Here is a 14,638-nt window from a genome sequence, read left to right as displayed (position 1 = left end):
TTGATCATTTGATTTCTATTTGTATACAATTATGAATACACCACAATACCATACGATCATAAACAAAACTAACAGTAAAACAAACTTCAATTGTAGTCAAATATACTATGGTCGGAAAAATCTAGTTAATGTAAATTTCGTTAATTCGACTATTAACATGGTAAAATGGGAAGACCTCAAAATACTACAAACCTAGTAAAAAATACTGAGAGAAGTGAAAATGAGGGCATAGTAAAAATGACAACATTCATTATTACAATAATATCGATATGTAGTCTGCTGAAAATTGCAGGTGCTTTGCGCTTAATTTAACCCCCTGAAATGGTAATTTCGACCGCAACCTTTTTTTGCGTGTTCAGTACACGCTTTGCCAAGTGTCGAAGACGGCTAATAACAAGACAGCCAGCTCCCACCCTGTTGCAGGCGACATGGTTGAAACGCCCTCAACGATTCACAGGAACATTAAAACATGATTGTGTGCGTGTACATGTAAATATTATGCGTTGCGCGAAAATTTGTACGCGCAAGCGCCCATACATCTCCGCCTGTAAGAAAAATCATTTCGGTGTTTTCGGCGCAGTATTCCTTGGCCAATTCGCGCACTTATTGTAGAAGACACCATAACGATTAAACCTCGGTAATACGTACACGGAAATGGTAGCATCGCATGCACACTCATCTTGACACTCATTCATGATGTTGTTCCCTGAAGTCGTTTGTGGCGCTAGTGTGCTTGTAGCTCCCAATGTATATGGAGCAAGAGGGTAGATGTCTGTCTTGTTATTAGCCGTCTTCGCAAGTGTGCAAATATTTGGCAAAATTTGACAAATTTAAGGCCCGTTTAGACTGTCTGATTTTTCGGTCTGATTCGAGCGATTTGAGTGACCTTTGTTTACGATTTCATACATTTTTTTCGAGCAGTCACTCAATTCAGACCGACAAATCAGATAGTCTAAACGGGCCTTAACGTCTGATACGTCAAAGAGCCAAATATTTGCGCATATTGGCAAAGCGTGTACTGAATGCTTTAATAGCTCAAAACAAAAGCCAACTTTTCAACCCTGAGTAGATACTTTATGAGAGTGCTCAGCCTTTTGCATCACCCCTCGCTCGGGTGTTTACTCGGAAGTGCGCCACATTAGCCCGCACGATTTGACAGCTCCGTCCGTCAGTTTGACAGCTCCTGCTGTCAAAATCGGCCGATTTCAGTTCAGCGCCCTCGTTTCTACTTCCTTTCTTTTCTGAAGGTTTTGTGTACAGAATCAGACATGGTGAAGGTGAATCTCGTTCCGAAAATTACGGTTTTTTGTGGGATAATTCGATGTTTCGTGATCTAATGGCGCTCGTTTTGCATTCCAGGCACGCAAGGAACCCGTCAACGCTGTCCAGGTCTTCGGACGCAAGGTAATTATAGTGATTTTTGGGGGAAATCGGTGGCACATGTAGGATTCGCTTGGGGTCCGGGTTGTGTCGATGGCTGTCGGTAGAAGGGAAGGTGGAAGTGGTCCAATATTTGGAAGTGATTTAGTTTCAGTTTTTGAAGATTTTGTTGAAATGGAGAAGTGAAATTACTATGTTCACATAATCCGCTATCTTTTCTTCAGTTTGTTTAGCAAATCCTAAAGAATAAACTTAAATTTTTGAGGTTAAGGTTCCTGTTTCAAGTAGTAAACAAAAGGAAAATCTACGGCATCTCGACCGGTGCTGTCCGTTTATCCGGTTAATCATGTTCTAGCACTAAACCTAATCAGCATCTCATCATTTTCAGAAAACCGCCACCGCTGTTGCGTACTGCAAGCGCGGAAAGGGTCTGCTGCGAGTGAACGGCCGCCCGCTCGATCAGATCGAACCCAAGGTTCTGCAGTACAAGCTCCAGGAGCCGCTGCTGCTGCTCGGCAAGGAAAAATTCGCCGGTGTCGACATCCGGATCCGCGTTTCCGGTGGTGGCCATGTCGCCCAGATCTACGCCATCCGCCAGGCCATCTCCAAGGCGCTGGTTTCCTTCTACCAGAAGTATGTGGATGAAGCCTCCCGCAAGGAACTGAAGGACATCCTGACCCAGTACGACCGTACCCTGCTGGTTGCCGATCCCCGTCGGTGCGAACCGAAGAAGTTCGGAGGTCCAGGTGCCCGCGCTCGTTACCAGAAATCGTACCGTTAAGCTCTCGCGTTCGGTTACGGTTTTTGTTTTACGGCTCTGCTGGTCGTATTTTGTGGTTCGCAGTTCGATGAGTGCCCCATTGTCCGGCGCAGTTTGATACGTTCTAAGAACTTATGCAGATTTAAGGAAGATCACTTTGGGAATATGTGAATTAAAGAAAGGATGAGAAGAAAAGATAAACGGAACTGGATTGTTGTTGGTGGAAACTGAGCAGGAGATCCGAAATTCCGATGGATAGCAGCAAGGTCGTTCCGATGAGCTGATTCTGATCGAAAAGTAAGTATAATGTGAAGATAAGTTCTACAAGGCTGTTATTGTTATTCGCTTAGGCGGATTGCACGAGCTTCGCCTCTAGAACCGAGTGTTCTTTCTACGGCAAGGCTTGCAAGTGCCGAAAAAGTCAATTCTACAAAATATGGTTAATGAAAAACTTGTGCGGCTAGACCAGTTCTACCATAATTTCACGAAAAAAAAACGCTTTTCTCCAATATTCTAGGAAAATGTCATCGACAACCTTCGAAAAATGCCAAATGATATTTATCACGAATATGAATTGGTGTTTTTCGAAGACAGTCGATGACATTGGCCTTATATTAAAGTGAGAGCGGGTTTTCCGTGACTTTCTTGTAGAACCGGTCGTCTGACCGCACAAGTTTATCATATACCATATGTTCAGGTCCAGCTTCCGAAATAAGCTGTTTTGGATTGAATCTATGTCGAATTTTCATTTTCAGCACTGCTTCCAGGTTTCTTGTCCAAAGAAAAACCAATGCCCGAACATCTTGTTTGACTCAATCGAATCATTAATGTTAGATGTTTGTTCTTCAGTTCATTCCTTGTTAAATATTTGACCCTGTGTACTTGATTGAGCCCTTAGGAATTACTCTGTTGGTATTACCATTTGCCAGGTCAAGGAAGTGACAATTATTTTATTGTTGATAATTGGAATACTAAAAGTTACAGATGTAGGTAATGCTGATTCAACAGTCATGCTAAAATGGTTCATTGGGCCCCAAAGTATCTAAATACCAAGGTAAGAGATTCCCGCTAATATTCGCGGATTAGTGAGAAAAGGAAAAAAGCCAAAAATAGTTATGAATTATTATTACTATATATTTAAGACACTTTACCACTTAAATGGCATTCGTGTCTGAATTAACTAATTTACTTTACATTGATTTTACTTAGATTTCGTTATTAATGTTACTATGTTTAGTAAACTTTAAGATGGCTGCTTCGCGTTGCGCGTTGTATGCTAGGATTTCGTTTATGGAGCCGTTGATCCCACAGTCGATCCGTTGTTGGCCCCAAGGCACACCACATCAGAAAGGAAAGCTCAAACGTGGCGTTTGCTATTGGCTGGAATGCACTACCGATAGGAACCCTTGGGCCCAATCAACGTATCTAAATACCCAAGGTAAGAGATTCCCGCAAATGTCAAAAATGAGACTCACCAACACATCTGCGTTAGTTATGAAAAGTTGGTGTTTTTACACTAAAATGTCATTATTTCAGCAAAGTTTGTGAAGTTTTAGTAGTTTGGATGTTTCTAAATGCTGAAAAAATATGTTTAGAACCAATTAAAAAAAAATGTTACCGATTTTGAAATGGCGATATTTCCTGTTTTATTGCATGGAAGTCACTTTTAATCCAGTGAGATGCAATTAAATAATTGCTTCTATGATGGGAGTGCTTAATTTCTTAAGAAAGTTTGCTAAATCAGGCCGAACATTTCAATAGGTCCTATCTGCATTAGAGAGGCTCTCTTTGTTCACTTTCTCTTTCAATTATTGCAATGTAATGGTACACTTTTCAACTATTTTTGCAGTACAAATCAAAAGACGATTGTTTTGACCATCGTTCAATGCAAGGAGACAATCATAATACAAATAAACAACTAAGATATTAACGAAAGAGAGGGAAACCAAAGAGAGCCTCTCTTCTGCAGATTGGACCTTTAGACATGTTTGGCCTGAAATAGTGATGCGCCCATACAAATCAGCGCAAACTTCATAACTATTTTTTGCTTTTTTCCTTTTCTCACTAATCCGCGAATATTAGCGGGAATCTCTTACCTTGGTATTTAGATACTTTGGCTGTCAAGAAGCTCCCGGGTTGGGAATAACTCATTCCGTTTCGCATAGTCTTAAGGTTCGCTTATACTATAGAAACAAGTTGATCACCATTCTGCCGGTGGACGCATAAATGTCACATGTGCAAAAACAGACAATCGAGAAAATCGCGTCCAAAGTTCTAAAAAGTAAACTATCTCAACTATGAAGCATAAATGCCGAATCGTGTTCTAACATCAACCAATTTTGAATTTGAGCACTATTTTTTGTTTTAGAGCGATTTTAAAATTTCATAGGATTTCCAATGAAGTGTGACGTTTATGCGTCCACTTTTCAGAATGTGACAAATCGGCGTTGCATTTTTTCAACAATTTTCGGAACAAACTACCTATTTTTATTTCCCTATATGATAGTACACCATGATACATAGTCATGGGCTGCCAAATTTCAATATTGCCAAAAATGCACATGTGACAATTATGCTTCCACCGGCAGCATTGCTCTGGTCCTGATATGCAGGGCTGTTACAACAGTCGCGGTTTTCGCGATTTTCGCGGATTTATGTGCCACGACGCGGATTTCGCGAATCCTTCAAATTTGGTCGCGATTTTCGCGGATTTGTCTGAATTTACTCGTGCATTTCGTGAATGACTTTCTGAATGACTGAACAATTTAAAACCGCGTCGCAGTCGCGTTCCAGCAAATATATCCAGTTGTAATTTATTTATTTGGAAGCTGTTTTAAATTTCTCTCAATCTTCGCAGCTTCTGTCAAACGTTATCTTTTGCAGCTTCTTTGAATACTTTTTTTTTTCAAAATTTCAAAATAAATTGAATGTTACAACAATAGAGGTAATGAACTATAGAGGAAGAATGTCGCTGGCGTCGCTGCCGAAACATCTTTTGCTGGCGGAGGTGGGCCGGGCTATAAGTGTCAAAGCGAAAAAGTATGCAGTTTGACAGATAGATACCCGACATGTTTGCCAGCGAGAACAAAGCGAACAGCAGCGACATTCGTCCTCTATAGTTTATTAACTCTATTGTTACAACTTCCCAAAAAGTCAAAAGGTAAAAAACTTTGGAGACGACATTTTCGCTTTTTTAGAGACAACCTCGCTGGCTGGAACACGTTTGTAAAGGTCGGCTTTCTCGGCTGGGCTTATGAGACCATCTGTCTCCACAAAAAGGGTTAAATTGAATAACAGCAGGTATCACGAATTTTTGTGAAGAAAGTGTCGCGTAATTTTAATGAAACGACCTTATGGCTTCGAAAAGTTTTCAATTTCTCGAGATGGTATTTTCTAGAAATCATTTTCTTAAGAAACTTGAAAAAATGGATTAAATTTTCTGCTGAGATATTACAGAGTTTCAGTTGTAGATTTTTTGTTTAATAGCCTAGTTTGGTGTTCGAAAGGAATGGTCCACTGCACGAATTTATTCTGGCCTGCTTACTCTCACGCGAAATTTGACGTTTGAGCGGTGTCGGCACCGCCCAAACGTCAAATTTCGCGTGAGAGTAAGCAGGCCAGCATAAATTCGTGCAGTGGACCATCGCTCAAGAAACTTCTTGACCGATTCCTGGCAGAAACTTTCCACGGTGACTGCCATTTGAACTGTCATTTCTTTGCAACTGCGTACTGTGATCGAAGAAACACGCTTTCTTAGGCGATTCAGGCAAGTAGTTTCCCATGCATCAAGATAGGCCGAAAAATTCCTTCTGAAGCGCAGTTTCGAGTTCAAAAGGAATCGCTCAAGAAACTTCTTGAGCGATTCCTGGCAGAAACTTTCTACGGTGACTGCCATTTGAATTGTCATTTCTTCGCAACTGCGTACTGCGATGGAAGGAAAACGGTTTCTTGGGCGATTCAGGCAAGGAATTTCCCATGCATCAAGATAGGCCGAGATATTCGTTCTGAACTGCAAACAGCGCTTATATCTATACTGCCGTAAATCGCAAGTCAGTCCCATATGTAAAAAGTAGGCATTGAGAAAATGGTCTCTGAAGTTTTTAAATTCGATTTCTATGTGAAATTTTAAAAAATCGCCATAAATTGAACACTTCTGCGATCATTGTGAAACTTTCACAAGTTGTTTCAAACATGAAAACGTAACTGCGAAAAATATAAAAGTGGCGGAAACAGTGTTGGGTTTTGTACTGCAGGGTACACAAGTTCGTAAGGGACTGTTCATAAACCACGTAGACCAAATTTCATTGGGACAATCTGACTTGATGTTGTTTTTTTTGATTTTACTGAACAAACTATATATTTTTATTCACGCAGCTGAAAGATCATCCAAAGAAAGATCGAAACTGCTATTAGCTCAATTTTGCCCAAAATGCAGATGGGACTGACTTGCGATTCACGGCAGTATAGACTCATTTCTAGAATATAGTGCAATATCGGACATTTAGACCCAAACAATTTTAAAAACATAGCTCTAAGACACATCAATTTTAAACAATATAAGTTATACCGAACAGATCATTTTGCAAAGTTGAACTCCTGCGATTTCGTTGAACTTCAACGATTTTGTAGAAACAGAGAAGACATATGATTTTTTTTCTATCTTTATTATTTAGCTTTTAGCCCGAGGCTGATGCGTCTCTGACCATCAGCTTTACTTGTAAATTCTTCATGTGAGTTTATAGAATATTCATCATTCAGTTCAATTTTGTAAATTTAGTAATAGTTTGGATGTTAAATTTGTCAAAAGCTTTCGTATCTTGCTATATTCTATGGGGATTAAAAAACATGTGTAAAACTAAAACCATTTTGATTTCGGGATTCAGTAATGAATATTTTTTCTCAAAATTTCTAATTTTTTAATGTTGAAAGAATCTAATCAACAGATTATTTTCAAAACTCATGAACGGTTATTTCCTAAGAAGTTTATGATTAAAAACTACACTTCGATACACGTAGTAGTAAGGGCCCCTACAGCTACAGCTGTAAAGGCGTGGTTATTCAGCATGATCATGCCGACGGTGACATGGTGACATGTTCGTTTCCCGGTCAGCCCAGAAACTTTTCGTAATGGAAATTTCCTTGATTTACTGAGCCCTTCTGTGGGATCTCAGACTGCTTTGTTAAGGACAGACTTGTTAGGATCCCAAAATGGCCGACTATGGCACCTACCTACGATTTCGAGCGCACAAATCTCTTTGTAAACAAAACCAGTGCACCTGATCTTTTTATTTCAAGCTTATTACAAGTGAGCAAGAACAGAATAATAATATGCACTGTTGTTTGAAGCTTGCTTCTTAAGATTTGTGCGTTTGGGAAGGATTTGAGACCAACTCTGAGTTCAATAGGTTTGAAAAACCCTAAAGACCCTAAAGAAGACCCAAAACGGCCGATAATAGGTAATTTCCCCTATTTTGAAAATTTTGTAACAGCCCTGGAGATGTATAGCATGGGACACGCTTGCTATACATCTCGACTTTTTAGATTCCATTTAGGTATTATATGAACTGTGCAAAATTTCAGCGCGATCGGTGAAACTAGATTTTAGCGCAAGCGGTTAAAAGTTTGCATAGGATTTACTATGAGAAAAGTTTCACTTAAACAAATCCCAGAGGTGGTCCCTTGTCTTCTTAATAGGGCACGTTCGGAGTAGTACTAGATTTGTAGTAATGAGCTGAATTTCAGTATGGTGAGAAGGTCAATTCTCCGTTTGAGGCCGTTCATAAACCACGTAGACTTTATGGGGGGAGGGGGGGGGGTCTGGCCAAAGTCTACGCTCCATACAAATTTCAAAATTTTTGTATGAAGACCCGAGCAGGGAATGAGAACTAATTGAAAACAAATTGAGTTATTTAGATATCACGAATTTTGATAACAAAGTGAGTTTTCATTTTGTATGACTTAAGTGTTAACATAACAAAAATGATAACAAAATAATGTACTGGAATATCTAATTGAAAACAGAATGAGTTCTCATTGATAACAAATTGATATCTCATTTTGTTATCTACATTTTACGACTTGATATCATACGCAGTTCTCAGGGAGTTATCAAATCTAAAGGGTGATAACTAAAAACTAATAACAAATTTAGTATTCATTTTGATATTTTATTAGGCATTAATTTACATGAATAAGTAAAAATTTAAATTAGATTTTATTTTAAATTTAGAAGAATCTCGTGATTGAAAACTTGTTTTGTTTGATACGATATCATCAGAATATGACACCTATTAATGCCGTAGTATCGATTGTAACATTAACATTTCATCAACAGTCATTTGTAACTTGGAGCCTAAACGAAGAAAAATTGTATGGAAACCGGATATGATATCCTCATAGATATGCAGCATAACTATACCATGATTCAACTAAAAGATTAATGACATATATTGAAGTGACAAAGAAAAGTAAATTTGGAGTCAAAGGACAACTGCCATTAATCTTCCGTAACTCGCGCGGTTGACTACCTGTGTCAGCACCACGCTAATGCTGAGTACAAAAAAGCGAGATTTTTTCAACGTGTTGTAACAACAGCGCGATCGCTCGAGGGTTAATATTTTTGTATAGGTACCGTGAGGTCGCCATTCACCGCTCATTTAACGGCATTTTCGTAAAGTATGTGACATAAAAAATCGACGTTTGCGAATATTGCACTTTAATTTACGTTAACAACTCAACAATTATGTTGTTATTATAGAAAAAATATGAAACGATTGTAAAATATGTTTACAACCGAAACAATAAATATTCAAATGTGTTATCTCTTGGCTCCTATTACCGCTCATGCATCCATTCACCGCTCACTGGATTTTTCATGGAATCACAGAAACTATTCATTTATAAAAATCAAATAACTTTTATTTATCAAAGTATTGATGATTCATGACGTTCAGTTCAACCTGTTTTGTCAAAATGGAATCTCTAACGGGTTTTACCTGTTGGATATTTCTTCCGCTGTTTGCCCTGAACAGTTTCCATGTTGTCCTGCAGCGCAGTTTGAGAAATATTTTTTGAGAACGTGATTTCAGGTACACCCATATAAAAACTTGGTGAAATGAAAGTTTTTAAATGTGGCAGCATGTTACATTCACTTTTGTTACGATACTTTACTAACATTTGATCATTTTTGTATGATTGACCCAAAATGAGCGGTGAATGGCGACCTCACGGTAATTATATTTCAGCTTTTCCTTCTGATTATATGCACTGCAGCAAAACAAATGTGGGAGATGTTCACGACATCCCAGAGCCACAGGCATCGGGACTCAAATTGAATGACATCAAGCAACGAATTGAGTTGCATTCGGCTTCTCAGCTTTTTCCCTCGTTACCCGGGGAAAATGATGACATTGAAAAAATAAGGCATCCGATAGGAAAAATATTTTACTACAATAATTCTATCGGGTATGGCATAAAGTCGTTTGGCATAATGGCCAAATGGCATAATCTGGCATAATAGTCGATTGGTAAAATGGCCGTTTGGCATAACAATAAGTGAAATGGCATTCATCATTTTCATGTATGATAAATATCTGTGTTATTTTCAAATCTTCAAACATAACGAGATTCATCATTTTGGTACGGAGCTACAATGAATCCTTTTTCGCGCGAGAATTCTTTATAAAGGTAAAATATGTGACCTTCAACAGAAGAATGACCGTGAATTACTTTGGTTGGCCATATCTAACTTCATTTGCCTTTAATATAGAATTTAAAAATTTAAAAATATTTGGCAATATGTTTAGATTGAAATAACTGATATCTGGGAACTTTTGTATTCTGGGTAGTTTTGTTCTCTTCGTCATGGAAGGCTTTTTGAAACCTGTTGAATTCAAAGTTGGCCTCAAATCTTTTCCAACCAAGCTATACAACCAAGTTACAGGTAACTTGGCCGATGAATACCACCTCATAACTAAGAGAACAAACCTGTCGATAATATCCAGTCACCCTAAAAAGACTTACTAAAGTTCAAGCCAATTCAAATCAATAGCATGACCGTTACCCAGAATCAGCAAATTATAAATTTTGTGTCAATATGTATTAAGTAAAATACTCTGGTAGATTTAACAAATATTTTGTGAATATAATTAACATTAATATAGCATATTAAACCTTTTTTGGGTTTTTGAAATCAAATCTTGTTATTATTGAGTTTTTGAAATGATAACAAAATGATATCTCAATTTGATATTAAATAAAAACAATTCGAAAAGAAAACTTATTTTGATTTCATTTTGTTATCAATAACAAAATGAGTTATCAATTTGTTATAGGTTTGTTCTCATTCCCTGGTCGGGGAATAGTCTACGAGGGGGTAGGGGGGGTCTGAGATGGCCAAATTTTGATCTACGTGGTTTATGAACAGCCCCTTTCTGCAATCAAATGGTGCAAAAAGCGTGGGTATTGTGATTCCTTGCGTAATTTGATGATATATAAGCAAAACTTTTGGCAACAATGTTGTTGTTTTCTCCATTTCTTGCAACATTATCGGCTACCAGCAAAAGAGGAAAGTGTGCAAAGGGGGAGGTACCATGCATTTCTTAGGGGCCGTTCATAAACCACGTAGACTTTTTGGGGGGAAGGGGGGGTCTGGCCAAAGTCTACGCTCCATACAAATTTTAAAATTTGTGTATGGACAAAAGTCTACGAGGGGTGAGGGGGGTCTGAGATTGCCAAATTTTGGTCTATGTGGTTTATGAACAGCCCCTTAGCGCTTAGCACAACTATTCTGCCCCTCTTGGCATGTCAGTCGCATGTTGTTTCTAATGCGAATCATATTTTTGTCTTTCACGAGCTCATTTAAAATAAATTTGATATTTTTCTCGCCTCATTTCACAGCTTAATGTGCCACGAATACATTTTTTTGAAAAGAATTGGAGTTAAGTGCAAAACTTAGGCACTTTGAAAAATAACATGGGACTGACATGCGAAGAAGGGCAGTATTCCCCATTGACTGACTTCAGGGTAAAATGTTTAAAAGCAAAGAAGATATTGCCTTTTTGCCAAAAACAAAATCATCTGATGTACTAATAATTTTAATACATTAAAATAATTCGAAGACTACTTTATCAAGAAGACATGCAACTCTGTTGTTGTCCCATACTAACGGCATGCGACACCGACGGTACCACCGCCTGTTGAGCTAAGGTGGTACCTATGTATAAAAGTGCAAGAGTGTATTGGTGCGAGTATGAAGATTTTCACACACTATCATAAATGCTTCCACCTTAATCCGCTGAGGCGCTGCTAACAGTGACTCTCGATTTTGAGCAGTGCTGCAAGTCTTCTTGATAAAGTGGTCTTCGAATAATTATAACTTCCTGGAATGCACCTAAACCTTGATTTACGTCCACTATTGGCTTAGCGAAAAAAAATTCTACCAACAAAATAATGATCAAAATACACATTTTTATATTTTTGTACATTTCTCCTAATCACGAAGATGTTTTAAAAAATATAAAACTGTTGAGTTTGCTAATTTTCTTAGCGGTAGAATTTTTTGTCGCTCAGCCAAGCATGGACGTAAAAAAAGGACAAGGTGTACCAAGGAATCAAAGTTTTGAAGAGTCCACCAAGGATGGGAACACTCACTTTCTATTTTCTCAGCTCAGAAGCGCGCAATCAAGATACGATGTATGGACGACTTTTGCCTTGTAACTTTGTCTAAAAGTTTGCCGAAAAGAGTGGGGGTCGCACCACACGCATGCCGGAGTCGTGAGGGAGCTGCGAAGACAATTATCCACGAGGTGAATGTACATCCTCCTCGTGGAGAGTCGCTTTCACAACTCTGTAACGAGTTCGGTATACGTGTGAAGCGCCCTGTTCCGTCCAGGGGCTCAACTAAACACTACACGGAATGTGATATCTTTCATTTATTTAAAGTCCGACGACATCATTTAAATAAACTATATTGAACTTCCACTAACTCACATTTATCTTATAATTTAAGCCACACTTTTTCTCCTTAGTATTGTTTTAGTCTTTCCTAACAACTTTTTAACAAATTACATTACACTTTTCATTTAATTAGTATCACCTAAGTCCTTGCTTTCTTACTAACTACAGCCTTTATTTGGACAGTATCTAGAGGTGTCCCACATGGGAGCTCAAGACTTATCCGATGTGCTGCCTGCGTTAACGTTGTCACCGAACTCCCCCGACTGAAGCCAAAGCCTCAGTATTTATAGCCTAAATTTCCTAGCAATGCCCGAACCAGCTTGGGCGTGTCTAAAACTTCTACCATCACTCTCGTCTTGCCGAAATTAGTCACGATACTTCCTAACAATGCCCGAACTTATCTGTGCCCGAACCAACCATACCAAAAGTAAATACTCAAAGTCCAAAACCTAGAACTCTACCTATCCTACTCGTCATCATCATCATCGTTATCGTCGTCGACCCTACCAAGCGTAATCAAAACTGCACCACACCGACCGGACCCAACGTGTTCGATCACGATCGCGAACGGCCACCAGCGGTCGATGATGGCTCATAAAAACTAGGTCAGTAACGTATTGTGCGATTTTCATTGCTTCCGAAATTCCGCGCGAAGGTAGATGACCTACGATGAGCATTGCTGTTAGCGTAAATTGGCTTCTTTAGCGGTGTAGAGATAATTCCATATTCAGAATCTGCATGCAAAACTGAGCCGAAATCCAAATTTTCATGAATTTTGGTGCCCGGGAACCTATTTAAAAATCAGTTTGAAGTTTGGATGGGAGCGATTTGTCGTATCACCCCTCGTCGCATTTTGTACTGGGCGGAGCTGTCAAACAGTTGGCCAGCTGTCAAAAGGTGATTTCGAAAAATCTCTTCGGAAGCGATTTTAGATACCAAAATGAAGTTCTAGAAATCTGAAAAAAATCATGGTGGTTCAGAAAAATGTGCTCTTTCGTATAAAATCAAAAAATCATTACATTTTTCCTAATTTAAAAACCCAATTGAATTTAAAACACACGAGCAGCCGTTCTAATAAGAGTGTGGGGTGAAATGCACTTTTTCCATTTGAATTAAATTTTAATATTGGAGTCTCTCGTGAAATGCAACAGACTTACCCGCTCACTTTATCCTTTAGTGAAACGTCGATTGTCCCTACAACTTCACAATAAGCTTTTGTTGTACAAAGGTGTATTCCGAGCTGTTCTCACTTATGGCTGCCCAGCTTAGATGAATTGTGCGATGTCACATAGGAGGCGTTTGCAGATAAAGCAAAATAAATTGCTTAAAATGATGCTTAACCTTAACCTTCACATACCCGCACCTTGACATCTCATTTTCAAAATGCTGGCATTTCGTCAATTTTCAGCCGATTTTTTTGAAGTCGCCCTCAATCGATCATAATTTGGTGCTAGTTCATTATACTCAATTGGCCATGCAATATCCGGAACCATTCCGGAGATATTCCGGATTGTACTGGGGTCAGGGTGGGTGCCAAAATGGCAAAAAGTGATTATTTCGTGGGTTATTGTATTTGAATCATCAATTTTCAGCGTAATTTTTGTTGCGAGCAATGAAACACAACTGCAATAACCAGATTTGTATAAGTTGACCGATCCGGACCACCGTGACAGGTTCCGCGGGGGCCTCATTGGGGACACTTTTGGTTTTCAACCAAAACATGTCATGCGACGTATCAAACTCCATGATTTCGAGAGAATGAGACAGAAAAGGTACACTGAAGTATGTATCAACTGATATGGCCGCTCCGGAACACCTGGAACAGGTTCCGCGGGGGCCTCATTGGGGACACTTCTGTTTTTCAACCAAAACAAGTCGTGCGACGTATCAAACTTCATGATTTCGAGAGAATGGGACAGAAAAGGTAGACTGAAGTATGTATCAACTGATATGGCCGATCCGGAGCACCTGGAACAGGTTCCGCGGGGGCCTCATTGGGGACACTTATGTTTTTCAGCCAAAACAAGTCGTACGACGTATAAAACTTCATGATTTCGAGAGAATGAGACAGAAAAGTATGTATCAACCGATATGGCTGCTCCGGAACAACTGGAGCAGGTTCCGCGGTTCCTCATTAGGGGCATTTCTGGTTTTCAACCAAACCATGTCGTGCGACGTATCAAACCTCATGATTTCAAATGAATAAGCCAGAAATGATAGACTAAAGCCTGTATCACCTAATATGACCACCCGGAACATCTTGCACAGGTTTTCCGGGGCTTCATTGGAGACACTTCTTGTTTTCAATCAAAACATGTCGTGTGCCGTACCAAACTTCATGATTTAGAATGAATGAGCCAAAAATGATAGACTTAAGTCTGTGTCAACTAATATGGCCACCTCGGCATATCTAGCACAGGTTCCGCGGTGGCGTCATTGATGACACTTCTGGTTTACAATCAAAACCTGCCGTGCAACATATCAAACTTCATGATTTCGAATGAATAAGCCAGAAAAGATAAAACTAAGTAGACTCGACTC

At 39.1% G+C, this 14,638-nt stretch overlaps 1 protein-coding gene across 1 annotated transcript; it reads left to right on the top strand.

The window, feature by feature from the left end:
• The first annotated feature begins 1,142 nt into the window (after positions 1–1,142).
• Positions 1,143–2,346, top strand: LOC109399666 (small ribosomal subunit protein uS9). Its single transcript, XM_029875369.2, has 3 exons — positions 1,143–1,277; positions 1,360–1,404; positions 1,769–2,346. The coding sequence occupies exons 1-3, from the start codon at positions 1,269–1,271 to the stop codon at positions 2,159–2,161; spliced, it is 447 nt and encodes a 148-aa protein (XP_029731229.1). The 5' UTR covers positions 1,143–1,268; the 3' UTR covers positions 2,162–2,346.
• The last annotated feature ends 12,292 nt before the right edge of the window (positions 2,347–14,638 follow it).

This window comes from Aedes albopictus, chromosome 3 (assembly GCF_035046485.1).
Source record: "Aedes albopictus strain Foshan chromosome 3, AalbF5, whole genome shotgun sequence".
Lineage (NCBI taxonomy): Eukaryota > Metazoa > Arthropoda > Insecta > Diptera > Culicidae > Aedes > Aedes albopictus.
Note: the sequence above shows the minus strand (reverse complement) of the source record. Positions and strands in the feature narration are given on the sequence as shown.